Source organism: Hyla sarda, chromosome 5 (assembly GCF_029499605.1).
Source record: "Hyla sarda isolate aHylSar1 chromosome 5, aHylSar1.hap1, whole genome shotgun sequence".
NCBI lineage: Eukaryota > Metazoa > Chordata > Amphibia > Anura > Hylidae > Hyla > Hyla sarda.
In genome coordinates, this window is record NC_079193.1 from 23,849,991 (window position 1) to 23,865,183 (window position 15,193).

The window sequence follows — 15,193 nt, forward strand, 5'->3', positions numbered from 1 at the left end:
CAGGAGCTGGGCTGTGAGAATCTACATCCTCCTGAGGGAAGGGCGAGGAGGGGGCTGCGTACAGGCCTGATGGAGGTGCAGAACTGCTTCCTCCAACCCTCACTGTATCTTCGGAAATCTCCGGACAGCTGAGGGGAAGGGCCAACACAAAATTGCATGGGGTGCAGTTCTGTACCTCACACTGGCTCCTCCCTCTCCTGACAGGAAGTTGTGCAGTCTTCTTGTTAGTGTGTTGTTATCTCAGCAGCCCCCAACTCCTCCCTCTCTCCCGAGACATATATATATATATATATATATATATATATATATATATATATATACTCCCCACATATGAGGTAAAGATGGCACTCCAGCAATATAGATAGTGAAAAAAAGGGATTTATTCACCCAGTCGATCCATACAAAAAATTTAACATTTCAACATGCTCAATGAGAGGGTTGAAACGTTACATTTTTTTGTATGGATCGATTGGGTGAATAAATCAATTTTTTTCACTATCTGGATTGCTGGAGTGCCATCTTTACCTCATTTGTGTGGAGTGTGGATTGAAGTGAGGCTTTGGTCAGGTCTCTGGAGGAGATAGAGCACCCCCCTTTTTGGAGATATATATATATGTGTGTGTATATTTTTTAGGGACACTTGTGCTGAGTATTATCATAGGTATACTGCCTTGTGCTGAGTAATATCATAGGCAGAGGAGCAAACAGGGGATGAATAGCAGATGCTGCAGGCTCACTAATTGTGTGAAAGTCTTCTGTAAAAATTAAATGTTCTGCAGCAGCTCTAAGCGAGGAACTGGCAGGAGGTCAAATGCTCAACCAGGAAGTACAGGACTTGGGGCTTCGACTCCCAGTACCACCACCAATCTGTTGGGGCAGTAGTGCTACAGTAAGATACGTGGCCTCTTTATTGCTAACAGGAACATAGACATAGTCACACACATCATTGCTCATCACTGCCCCCTGGGGGATTTGGACGGCCTTGCAACCAATACTTTTAAAGGGGTACTCCGGTGAAAACCTTTTTTCTTTTAAATCAACTGGTGCCAGAAAGTTAAACATATTTGTAAATGACTTCTATTAAAAAAATCTTAATTCTTCCAGTACTTATTAGCTGCTGAATGCTACAGAGGAAATTCCTTTATTTTTGGAACCCTGATGACATCACGAGCACAGTGCTCTCTGCTGACATCTATGTCCATTTTAGCAACCGTGCATAGCAGATGTATGCTAAGGGCAGCATGGTGGCTCAGTGGTTAGCACTGCTGCCTTGCAGTGCTGGGGCCTTGGGTTCAAATCCCACTAAGGACAACAATAAATAAAGAGTTATTATTATTATTATAATGATGTCAGCAAAGAGCACTGTGCTCGTGATGTCATCAGAGAGCATTCCAAAAAGAAAAGAAATTCCTCTGTAGTATTCAGCAGCTAATAAGTACTGGAAGGATTAAGATTTTTTTAATAGAAGTAATCTACAAATCTGTTTAACTTTCTGGCACCAGTTGATTTAAAAGAAAAAAGTTTTTCACCGGAGTACCCCTTTAAAGACTACAATTTTTTAAAATATTTATATATATATCAGTGCTTTGCAACCATACCTGCCAAAATATAAATGTATGTATGTAGTGCACATCTGATTTTACCAACTTTGCTTCATGGGATAACCCCCTTAAGCCATGCCCCAGTAACTGCCCCTCAAAACACCCATTTTTGGGTGGGGTTTGCATAAATCTTGCCCGTTTTCCAGTTTGGCTTATTAGATTGCCCCACTAAAATCTGGACTGTTCAAGTTGCATCTTCAGCATCTACATAGTATTATATCACTTGGTATATGGAGCTGTTATTTGTGATATCGACTATGTGCGGTCTAGTTACTAGTGTTGCTCGCGAATATTCGCATTACGAATTTTATTCGCGAATATCGCATATTCGCGAATTCGCGAATATTCGCGATTATAGCACTATATATTCGTAATTACGAATATTCGTTTTTTGGGTTTTTTTTTGTATTTTTTTTTTCACAGTACACATAACAGTGATCACCCCTCTCTGCTTCCAGCTTGTGTGGTGTAATGAATGCTCTAATACTACTGTGTGAGACTGGTGTGCGCATTTTCGCATATGCGAAAATTTGCTTATGCTCATTTTCGCATATGCGAATTTTTGCTTGTACAGGTTTTCGTATATGAAAATTTTCGCATATGTTAATTTTAGCATGTGCGAATATTTGCATATGCGAAAATAAAACTCGAATATTCGCGAATATATGACGAATATTCGTCCATATATTCGCGAATATTCGCGAATTCGAATATGGCCTATGCCGCTCAACACTACTAGTTACTTCACACAATATACAGTACAATCTATGGGGGAGGAGGCGATGTGCAGGGTCAAGCCGGACAGTAACATTATCTGTAGTTTTTGGGGGAAAATGTATGTTGTGCACAAGAATATAAAACATCAACAACAAAAGAAGTGTTCATTTATATAAAATTTTATTTTTATGGTTTTTATTTTGTTTGTTCTTTTACAGAAAGAAACAAAGACATTTTAATTTCCGAAGGAAACAATGGAGGAAAATAGAAATCCCTGCTGCTTCTTACTAGTCGTCCTTTTTGTTGTAAGTATTACGAGAGTGTCTGAAAAAAATGGCGACATTTGGTAAAATTTGGTAGGATCCGGATAACCCAAAAACATTAAATCAGTGTTTCCCTACCAGTATGCCTCCAGCTTTTGCAAAACTACAACTCCCAGCATGCCCGGACATACTGGGAGTTGTAGTTTTGCAACAGCTGGAGTCACCTTCCTTGGGAAACACTACGTTAGATAGCGGTGGCTAAACTACTGTTCAGAGCTTTCAGCATCAAATACTACATAAGGAAAAGTTCACGCCAAGTGATGGATGTACTATACAAGGTAAAAACATAAACATTAAAAGGGTACTCCGGTGAAAAACATTTTTTTTTTTTTAATCAACTGGTGCCAGAAAGTTAGAAAGATTTGCAAATTACTTATATATAAAAAAAAAAATCTTTATCCTTTCAGTACTTATCAGCTGCTGTATACTACAGAGAAAGTTCTTTTCTTTTTGGATTTTTTTTTTTGTCCACGGTGCTCTCTGCTGACACCTCTGTAAGTATCAGGAGCTGTCCAGAAAAGGAGCAAATCCCCATAGCAAACCTATGCTGCTCTGGACAGTTCCTGACATGGACAAGAGCCAACAACCAAAGGATGCCCAAAAGGCACTAATCCCTCATGAATCCCTCCACCATAAAACTTAACTTTTATTTATTATTATAATAAAACATGTGCAAGTGGGTTAAAAGCACATCCACTATCCATGCACTATTAATCCTTATCCAGACCCTATTGTCCTATCTCGTTTTTGTACATACGCGTGCCGGATCCGGCTGGGGGAGGGGGAAACCGGGCGCTCCCGTACCCCAGCTGGATCAGCCCGTATCCAGTTTTGTGACCGGACCTAAAACCGTAGTACACTACGGTTTTATGTCCGAGTGGGAAACTGGATACGGGTCAAAACTGAGCCGGTCGCCGTTTGACTCCGGTCGGCTCATTAAAGTAAATGGATTTACGGGCTGATCCGGCTGGGGTACGGGAGCGCCCGGTTTTCCCCTCCCCCAGCCGGATCCGGCACCCGTATGTAAAAAACGAGATGTGAATGCAGCCTTATTTGGGATCCAGTACTTTACACTTTATTCAATAGTCCTATCAGGGTTAGGATATTAGTGCTGAGATAGCACTAACTAAAGGCAGTTGCCAATCAGTGAGTGTTACATATACTCTGCTCTTTAATTGCTTGTGGATAGTGGTGCAACTTAAAATCTGTATGTACTGCTACATCCTAAATGTTTCGCCGCTAGAGTGTGGCTTTCTCAAGGATGACAGTAGCAGAATGTTTAACTTTCTGGAGCCAGTTGAAAAAGTTTTTTTCCTGGAATACCCCTTTAAAGGGGTACTCCGGCGCTTAGACATCTTATCCCCTATCCAAAGGATAGGGGATAAGATGCCTGATCGTGGGGGTCCCACCGCTGGGGACCCCCGTGATCTTGCACGCAGCACCCCGTTAAAATCAGTCCCAGAGCATGTTAGTTCCGGGTCTGATTACTGGCAATCACGGGGCCAGAGCATTGTGACGTCACAGCTCCGCCCCTGTGTAACATCACGCTCCGCCCCCTCAATGCAAGCCTATGGGAGGGGGCGCGACAGCTGGGGGAGCAGAGCCGTGACGTCACAATGCTTTAAAGGGGTTATCCAGGAAAAACCTTTTTTTTATATATGAACTGGCTCCAGAAAGTTAAACAGATTTGTAAATTACTTCTATTAAAAAATCTTAATCCTTTCAGTACTTATGAACTTCTGAAGTTGAGTTGTTCTTTTCTGTCTAAGTACTCTCTGATGACACGTGTCTCGGGAACCGCCCAGTTTAGAAGCAAATCTCAATAGCAAACCTCTTCTACTCTGTGCAGTTCCCGAGACAAGCAGAGATGTCAGCAGAGAGCACTGTTGCCAGACAGAAAACAACTCAACTTCAGCAGCTGATAATTATTGAAAGGATTAAGATTTTTTAATAGAAGTAATTTACAAATCTGTTTAATTTTCTGGAGCCAGTTCATATATATATATAAAGTTTTTTCCTGGAATACCCCTTTAAACTATTCTTTAGAAAGGGTAGCTCCCACCATCCCATTTTTTTGCTAGCCTGTTTCCCCCCCAGCTACGGCACTAGCCCGTTCACTCCTACCCCCCAACCCCCCCCCCCTGCCCCGCATACCCCGTTCCCTCATTACACTTGCAGTTACTGCAGAGTCCGGCAGCGGGCGTGCAGGGACAGCGGCGGCGACGAGGCGGCAGCGGCGATGTGCGGGAGGAGTGGCCTCCCAGCCAGTGGCCGGGGAGCCAATACGCTCGCTCCCGCCTGTCTGATTGACAGGCAGGGAGCGAGTGCAGCCTAACTGAAAAAGGACTGATTGCCACTCCAAAATCAGTCCTTTTTCAGTGGCCGATTTTTTTATGTAAATTAAACCTTTTTAATGAAAAAAAAAATTATAATAAAAGTATATTAGAGATAAGTACTACAACATATCAGAAAATAAAATTGGTGACAGTGCCCATTTAAATATTTTGTTTCCAAATAGAATATCACATATTGCTATATTCTCTCAGTGGACCAGTAATTTAAGTTACAGCTGTAGAAAGTACCAGAATAGTCATTAGATATGAGCATCGAAATCTTTATGAAATGAATGTCCCCCCAGAATACTGAGCACAAAGTGCTGTTTTGATGATTTTTAAAAAAAATATATATATCTTTATAGCAATCAGAGCTCCGTGTCTCGAAATCCCCTGCATAGACGCTGAAAGTCTCTGAATGTGGCAACACAAATTATTTACAAATTATTTTCAATCAGAAATTATTGTACAAAAGTAGAAAAACATAAAAATAAAAAAACGTATATAATTTTGATATTGCCAGAATTGAAACATTGCAGAGAATAAAGTTATTCCTGATTATTTATGGAGCCTGGTGAACACTAAGAAAACAAAACTTTGGATGGAATTGCATTTGTTTTCCACTTTCCCCCTCACCCATCAAAAAGTTAATACTTACTTTTTGTACACTGAAATGGAGCAAATATACTAAACTTCCTCATATGGTTAGTGCTTTCAAAATGCAGAAATAAATAAATTAATTAATTAAATCTATAGATATATATAAAACTCAATGGGGGAGATTTATCAAAGGTTTTTCCCATCTAAATTTGTCGCACAGAAAGTCGCAGTCTAAATATGTGTGACTTACTTACCGTATATACTCGAGTATAAGCCAAGTTTTTCAGCAGGATTTTTCGTGCTGAAAACACCCCCCTCGGCTTATACTCGAGTGAACTCTCCACCCGCAGTGGTCTTCAACCTGCGGACCTCCAGAGGTTTCAAAACTACAACTCCCAGCAAGCCCGGGCAGCCATCAGCTGTCCGGGCTTGCTGGGAGTTGTAGTTTTGAAACCTCCGGAGGTCCGCAGGTTGAAGACCACTGCGGCCTTCGACATCATCCAGCCCCCTCTCGCCCCCCTTTAGTTCTGTACAGTACTCACCTCCGCTCGGCGCTGGTCCGGTGCTGCAGGACTGTCCGGAGAGGAGGTGGTCCGGTGGGATAGTGGTTCCGGGCTGCTATCTTCACCGGGGAGGCCTCTTCTAAGCGCTTCGGGCCCGGCCTCAGAATAGTCACGTTGCCTTGACAACGACGCAGAGGTACGTTCATTGCCAACGTACTTCTGCGTCATCGTCAAGGCAACGCCTCTATTCCGGGCCCGCAGCGCGGAGAAGAGGCGCCCCCAGTGAAGATAGCAGCCCGGAACCACTATGCCACCGGACCACCTCCTCACCGGACAGTCCTGCAGCACCGGACCAGCGCCAAGCGGAGGTGAGTACTGTACAGATCTAAAGGGGGTGAGAGGGGGCTGGATGATGTCGAAGGCCGCAGTGGTCTTCAACCTGCGGACCTCCAGAGGTTTCAAAACTACAACTCCCAGCAAGCCCGGACAGCCGATGGCTGCCCGGGCTTGCTGGGAGTTGTAGTTTTGAAACCTCTGGAGGTCCGCAGGTTGAAGACCACTGCGGGCGCATGATGACAAGAGGATGATGAAGGGGGGGGTGTGGGATGATGAAGGGGGGGTGTGGGATGATGAAGGGGGGTGTGTGGGATGATGACAAGGGGATGATGAAGGGGGTGGTGTGGGATGATTACAAGGGGATGACGAAGGGGGTGGGGATGATGACAAGGGGATGATGAAGGGGGGGTGGGGATGATGAAGGGGGGTGTGTGGGATGATGATGAAGGGGGGTGGGGATGATGACAAGGGGATGATAAAGGGGGGGTGTGGGATGATGACAAGGGGATGATAATGAGGATGTTAATGACGGGGGTCTGGATGATGACAGGGGAGATGATGTATTTCCCACCCTAGGCTTATACTCGAGTCAATAACTTTTCCTGGGATTTTGGGTTGAAATTAGGGGTCTCGGCTTATACTCGGGTCGGCTTATACTCGAATATATACAGTATATAGGTGATTTAACCCTTACTCACCCCCATTTGCCAGAGTCAGGGTTTTTGTTTAAAGTCCCATACAAGTCTATTGGGAATATATGTTACTGCATAAGTTCCAAACACCTGGAGATATTTCATAATACTTGGTCACATGTTACTTATACGTCCACTTAAAATATAGGATAGTTAATTTAACTCTTAACTACCCCCATTTGTGAGGGTCGGGGTTTTTGTTTAAAGTCCCATGCAAATCAATGGGAAATGTATGTTCCCACATAACTTCCGTACGGCTGGAGATATTTCAATCATACACATATTACTTGTATGTCAAATAAAAATATATGATAGTTAAATTAACCCTTACCTACACCCTTATATAAAAGATGGGTTTTTGTTTCAAATCCCATGCGAGTATATGGGACTTCCAGTACCTTACTCCACAAGCTCCGCTCTGCATCTCCTTGTAAATGTGTCAATCCAGCATGCAAGTCACACCCCATGTCACAAAGACACACCCAAAGTTTAAGCCCCACCTCTTTTATTATCTACCCTTTTTGTGCATTGGTCTGGCTTGCAAATCACGCCCAGTCCCACAAAGCCATGTCCCCTTCTATTTTCAGCTCACAATATCTTCATCACAAATCAGTCCCACCTGAGGACAGGATATGAGGATGGGATATGAGGTCGGGATATGAGGACGGGATATGAGGATGGGATATAAGGATGGTATATGAGGCTGGGATATGATGATGGGATATGAGGACTGGATATGAGGAGGGGGTATGAGGATGGGATATGAGGTCAAGATATGAGGACGGGATATGAGGTCGAGATAGGAGGACGGGAAATGAGGTCGAAATAGGAGGTCGGGATATGAGGATGGGAAATGAGGTTGAGATATGAGGACGGAATATGAGGACGGGATAGGAGGTTGGGATAGTAGGTCGGGATATGAGGACGGGATAGGAAGATGGGATATGAGGTTGATATATATGGGGACAGGATAGGAGGTCAGGATATGAGGTTGAGATGTGATGATGGGATATGTGGTCAGGATAGGAGGATGGGATGTGAGGTTGATATATGGGGACGGGATAGTAAGTCAAGATATGAGGTTGAGATATGATGATGGGATGTGAGGTTGGGGGCATGAGGACGGGATAGGAGGATGGCATATGAGGTTGATATATGGGGACGGGATAGTAGGTCAGGAAATGAGGTTGAGATATGAAGATGGGATGTGATGATGGGATATGAGGTTGAGATACGATGATGGGATTTGAGGATAGGATATGAGGTTGAGATATGATGATGGGATGTGAGGTCGGGATATGAGGACAGGATATGAGGTTGAGATATGAGGAGGGGATATGAAGTCAAAAGCTTCCTCCTTTGTTGATTTTCCTCCCCAACAAGGATTAGGAAGGAAAAACCGGTCAACGCCAGGTACTCAGCTAGTGAATAAATAAATGATGCACTGTAATACACGCTGCATGTGAGGTCTGTCTGTTCCCAGTTTGCTGTGGGAGCTCTGACCTCTTTCTGAACTTCCTGAAAACTGCTTTTTCCCATACAGCCTGTATGAGCTGTCCTCCATGTATGATCTCCCCTCTATCCACACTCTTCTCTCCAGGATACTATTCTTTTCTCCTCCATGCTGCTACTGTACCTCTAAGCACCCGTGCACACTACTGAAATTCCTCTGGGAATTATTCTGAGTGAAATTCTGCTTGTAGCAGCCTTTGGTGGGATATACGCTTAGTGGGGAACCAGGCATTAAGTGCAATCCCGGCTCACACAGCAGGATGATTGACAAGCCAGGAGCCTGAACGTAGCCCTGCTTGTCCTGCCCTCACTTCCTTTATTTGGTCTCCACACAGACAATAGCTGCAGGGACAGTATTTTTTCACCCAAAAATATACAAATTTTTTAACCAAGGTATATTACAAATATACATATAATGGTATTATCTATGGGGTACTACGGGTGCTGTAGGGAAATACTTTATCCCTTTGTGACGCCAGGGCACAGTTATCCTGTACAGGGTCTGAGGTTGGAGACAGCTTCTCCTGCGCCAGACTCGTGGAGTAAAGGAACACACCGATGTCAGGTTACAGATAACTGTCTTTACTGAGGGTGCAGATGGTATTACACTGACAGTATGGTGCAGAGTGAGAGGATGCCCTGTGGCCTTGCTGGGATTTGTGGTGCTTTCACCCAATGAATTGATACTGACTTGTGAGAATTGATGATTGATCCTGGTAGCTAGGATTCTGTCAAGGTCTTGTAGCTTCCTCCGCCAGGGCATGAACTTCCACCATGCGGGTGATCCTTGCAGAATGACCGGATAAAGTAGACTTGATCTGGGCCTTCCCTTAGATCACACGACACACAACACACAATACACCTTAACCACACTTTACTCAGCAGTGAACTGGGGCAACTCCTCCCCTACAACACTATATGGGCAAGAATTTAGGGGTTCACCATTGGCAGGCAGGGTCACATGGGGTCTACACAGCTCCTCTCTTAAAGGGGTACTCTGGCACCAAGACATCTTATCCCCTATCCAAAGAATAGGGGATAAGATGTCTGATTGCGGGGGTCCCGCTGCTGGGGACCCCCGCAATCTAGGTTGCAGCACCCACCTGTAAGTACTGCCCGTCTCTTAGTCCTATGCCTCCCCACCACGGGGACAGAGTATCATGACGTCACGACTCCGCCCCCGTGTGACATCACACCCCGCCCCCTCAATGCAAGTCTATGGGAGGGGGCGTGATGGCTGTCACGCCCCCTCCCATAGACTTGCATTGAGTGGGCGGGGCGTGCCATCAGTGTGGTCTCTCAGTGGGCCCAACACCGGTGCTGCAGGTCTGCCCGAAGAAGTCTGAAGCCACAGGACACCATCTGGTGCTCAGACACCACATCTACAATATATAAATAGTTTTTGTTAACGTCAGGTACACTTTAAAAAAACATAAACTACAGTGGGTGAGAAAAAACAAGCCCTCACACAGCTATTTCAATAGAAAAATAAAAAGGTTAGGGCTTTAAAAATCACTGAGTCATTAAGCAGCAAACAAGGCTGCATCCTTAAGGGGTTAATATTTAAATCAGTCGATTGCTGTGTTTATGGGTAAAATCTCAATTGGGTTATTAGCTCTTTGTAAAGTCGGCAATTACTGTTGGATTAAGGAATAAAAAGAACTCGGGCCGAGGCTCCTGTGAGAATCTTCTTATCGGCAATAAAGATGAATTCATCAGATAATCTTATTAATGTGCGAGAACAAACAGTTCGTTTTTCAGGTTTCCTCTTATTTCCCAAAGTAACTGATTCCATATCTCTCCCGTCTGTAAGAGTAGAATTTTTCGGATGACAGGTTAATAATTTTTAGCAAGAAAAATTTTTCAAAAACAGTATATGTATTGTATACCCTGAAGTCGGGGTGCCATACCCCCCGACCCATCGATTGGGAATGATGCTTTGTGAGTGTTCTGCCTTATTATAGAGAGAACCATACAGCTCTTAGATTACTCTGTTCACGCAGTAATGCATCAGACCACCCCCACTTCTGCCACCAGTTAAGCCAACATTGAAATCTCTACTCCACTAGACTAGGGATGGTGGCATCTACTTCCAACCTTAGACCACTGGGGAAGCAGCCATTAACCCAGAGGCATAATTTAATGTCCTGGCCCCCAATGCAAAATACATAACAGGGCCCCCATATACCATGTGCCAATTGGTATCTTTGATATAGAAATGATATTACCTTTCCATTAGCTAGAGCAGTGTCCTTAAAGGGGTACTCCACCCCTAGACATCTTATCCCCTGATTGCAGTGGTCCTGCCGCTGGGGACCCCCATGATCTCCCTGCTGCACCAAGTGTTCATTTGGAGTGTCGGGTGCAGCGCCAGAGGCTCGTGACTTCACGTGTGGTGTGCCGGTACCATATTGCATCCAGTACCAAGTGTAGAGGTCCCAAAAGTCAGAGTAACTACGTTCAGGTAGGGTTCCTCAGGTGGGACAGCCCTTAGTCGCCTCTCCTTAATTCTAACTTTCATGTTCATAAATGTATATATTAGTAATTATATCTATAATTGCATAGAGATGTATAGGAATGTAAAGTACTTACCTTGTTAAGCGTCGCAGGACCTTCGGTCATGTGACCAGGCTAGTAATCTGTATGGTATGTTGCAGGACCTTAGGAGGTCCTTGGGTCACGTGTTACCCACAAATCTCTGTTAAGGTGATTGACATCAGTTTGGAGCAATTAGCGTTAGTCCAGCCCCTGCCCATATAAGGGAGCTGCGTCCAATTATCGCTCTCTTGGGTTGCTGTTCTCGTGGATGCCGGACTAACAGGACGGTGCTACACAACTTTCAAAGACACGCTAGGCCTCAAAACCTACGGCCTCAGCAGAACCAAAAATTGTGAGTTTTACTCTAATTCCTGCTACTGTTAGCGTGACTACTGGACCGCAACTAATTCCCCTAAATCCAGTGGAAGAGCGCAATAGTCAAAAGACTTTTAAAGCTGAAGTCCCAACCATTGTCAATCTCCTAAAGAAAGCTGTTGTATTGATGAGAGACTGTTATGTTAATGAAGCGAACAGAAAATCTTCAGTAAAGTTGTGGACAATCCATTATTACTCACTACCTCAACCCTATTATCAACTACCTCCCTATCGTTCCTGGGAAGGGCGGCAGTAGGAAAAGCTTTATTGAGGACCCCTCACCCTGGCATCACGAATAGCAAGGGTTAACAAACACCCTTTAATACACGCACAGCTACACTCCCCATACCCTACATCCCCCAGGCTACCACACATGGCCTCACCCAGCTCATGACGTCACAACCACGTAACCTCAATGCAAGTCACGCCCCTTTCCATAGACTTGCATTGAGGGGGCATGGCTTTTTAGGGGGCATGGCTTTGACGTCACAAGCGATACGTGACCGTGACTTCACTAGCTTCTGCCCCGCATTGCCAGTATTCCAGCACGGACCAAAGTTCGCTCCATGCACCAGATGTCTGGGGTGCCGCAGCCGAGATTGCGGAGGGTCCCCAGGGGCAGGACTTCCACGATCAGACATCTTATCCCCTATCTTTTGGATAGAGGGTAAGATGTCTAGGGGCGGAGTACCCCTTTAACAACTCATGTCATTTTTAGATTTCCTTAGTATTTCCCAGGTTTTATCATTATTGGCATTTCATTAGACATTCATGAATGACAATGAATGTCTAATGAATGAAGGTTCCACATTTGGAATCCACACCTACCTTGAGATAAAGAGCACCCCCAGTGCTCCTGGCCTGCTTTGGGCAAACACAATTAGTTGTGAAGCCAAAAAGAGCCAAACCCATCCATGACAATTATTTGCATGTCACGTGGTCTCCATTTTCATGAATGTCATCTGCTTCTACCACGGCAACCCAAGAGCAAGAACAATTATCAATCTAGAGAAAGAGGGAAAAATCTGAGGGATATCATTAGTTAATGTCAATATTTTCTATTAAAAATTATTTTTCATTTTATTTATTTATTTGAGCATGTTTATAAAGATAGCTAAACTTTTAACAGTTTTTTCTTATCTCGGTCTGTTGCACAATATAGTGACAATAATTCAGACATAAGATCAGATAGACAAAAGCGTTTTCACATTCCTATGAGGACTAGAGGATTTGTCCAGTTTTCCAAAGCGCGGTTCAGCATGAAGCTCAGATCCCTGGATGTGAAGCGTCAAATGATGTCAGGCTCTAAGGTATCTTTTATATTGATTTTTCAGAGGGATAAGGCTCAGAATTTCTATGCTGCCAGCTGCTCGCACGTACCCGGTACCAGCGCTTAGCCGATAAAGCCTCATTTATATGGTAATTGCCATATATTTCGGGCACTAGGTATTGGAATCCATATTGGACTGTGCTTATATCAGAACTGAAGAGTAAACACAAAAAACACACATTCTTCCTGGATCATTTGTGAAAATTCTGCTACAATAAAATGAAAGGGGGTATTTTGGATTCAGAAAATTGTACAGTATTTAAATAAAACTATCACCCCAAGATATCTAAATCACACATTGCCCTGGCTTTAGTATACTTTTTGTGGTTTTCATTTCTGACAGGAAGTTGTGTAGTCTTCTCATTGTCATTCTGGTGTTGCCTCAGCAACTCCCTGACTCCTCCCTCTCTCCTAACAAGAAGGTGTGTAATCCTCTCATTCTCAGTGTGGTGTTGTCAGAGCAGCTCCATAGCTCCTCCCACCTCTCTTGACAGGAATTTGTGTAGTTCTCAGTTGCCAGTGTGGTGTTGTCTCAGCAGCATCCTGTCACCTCCCTCTCTCCTGACAGAAAATTGTGTAGTCCTTTCATTGTCAGTGTGGTGTTGTCTCAGAATCTCCCTAGCTCCTTCTCTCCAGAGACAACAAATGATTCTTTGATGTCTCAGGAGGCATCGCTTATCTTGTCTCTGAGTTCAAGTCCCGCCTCCTAATGATGTCCCGACCTGTGATCAGCCCCTACAGCTACATCACCATCTTCCTGTCATATACACATATATACATATATATCTTTATTGGGATATTTAGAGAAAATGGGATGTGTTTACAACATGCTGCTTTGGCTAAACAACGACACAGGCAGAGGAGCAAATAGGGAATGAATACAGCAGGTGCTGCAACCTCACTGATTGTGTGATAGTCTGTTCTGAAATGAGATGTTTTGCCGCAGCTCTGGGTGGGAAAGTGGTTCTCTTTTGTAATACATAAGGTCAGCATATTATAGATAGAGTGGAGCAAGTATTTAGTCAGCCACCAATTGTGCAAGTTCTCCCATTTAAAAAGATGAGAGAGGCTGTAATTATCATCATAGGTATACCTCAACTGTTAGAGACATAAAAAATCCATAAAATCACATTGTCTGATTTTTAAATTATTTATTTGCACATTATGGTGGTAAATAAGTGTTACGCCTAGCGCTCCGGGTCCCCGCTCCTCCCCGGAGCGCTCACGGCGTCTTTCTCCCTGCAGCTCCCCGGTCAGTCCCGCTGACCGGGAGCGCTGCTCTGTCATGGCCGTTGGGGATGCGATTCGCACAGCGGGACGCGCCCGCTCGCGAATCGCATCCCAGGTCACTTACCCGTTCCCGTCCCCTGCTGTCATGTGCTGGCGCGCGCGGCTCCGCTCTCTAGGGCGCGCGCGCGCCAGCTCCCTGAGACTTAAAGGGCCAGTGCACCAATGATTGGTGCCTGGCCCAATTAGCTTAATTGGCTTCCACCTGGTCCCTGACTATATCTATCCTCCTCCCTTGCACTTCCTTGCCGGATCTTGTTGCACTTGTGCCTAGTGAAAGCGTTTTGTGTGTTTAAAGCCTGTGTACCAGAACTTCTGCTATCTCCCCTGACTACGAACCTTGCCGCCTGCCCCCGACCTTCTGCTACGTCCGACTCTGCTTCTGCCTACTCCCTTGTACCTCGCCTATCTTCAGCAGCCAGAGAGGTGAGCCGTTGCTAGTGGATACGACCTGGTCACTACCGCCGCAGCAAGACCATCCCGCTTTGCGGCGGGCTCTGGTGAAAACCAGTAGTGTCTTAGAACCGGTCCACTAGCACGGTCCTCGCTATCCCTCTCTGGCACAGAGGATCCACCTCCTGCCAGCCGGCATCGTGACAATAAGTATTTGGTCACCTACAAACAAGCAAGATTTCTGGCTCTGACAGACCTGTAACTTCTTCTTTAACCTCTTAAGGACCAGGCCATTTTACACCTTAGGACCAGAGCGTTTTTTGAACATCTGACCACAGTCACTTTAAATATTAATAACTCTGGAATGCTTTTAGTTATCATTCTGATTCCGAGATTGTTTTTTCGTGACATATTCTACTTTAACATGGTGGAAAATTTTTGTGGTAACTTGCATCCTTTCTTGGGGAAAAATCCCAAAATTTGATGAAAAAATTGAAAATTTTGCATTTTTCTAACTTTGAAGCTCTCTGCTTGTAAGGAAAATGGATATTCCAAATACATTTTTTTAAATTCACATATACAATATGTCTACTTCATGATTTTATCATAAAATTGACAAGTTTTTACTTTTGGAAGACCCCATTATAAAAACT

At 44.3% G+C, this 15,193-nt stretch overlaps 1 protein-coding gene across 2 annotated transcripts in view; it reads left to right on the forward strand.

Annotated features, from left to right (window-relative positions):
- Nucleotides 1-15,193, forward strand: part of CALCR (calcitonin receptor) — a 302,356-nt gene that overhangs the window by 172,115 nt on the left and 115,048 nt on the right. For both annotated transcript variants that reach the window (XM_056519007.1, XM_056519008.1), the window contains exon 2: nucleotides 2,537-2,623. In XM_056519007.1, the coding sequence (XP_056374982.1) occupies nucleotides 2,573-2,623 (51 nt within the window). In that variant the 5' untranslated portion in view covers nucleotides 2,537-2,572. The remainder of the gene's footprint in view (nucleotides 1-2,536; nucleotides 2,624-15,193) is intronic.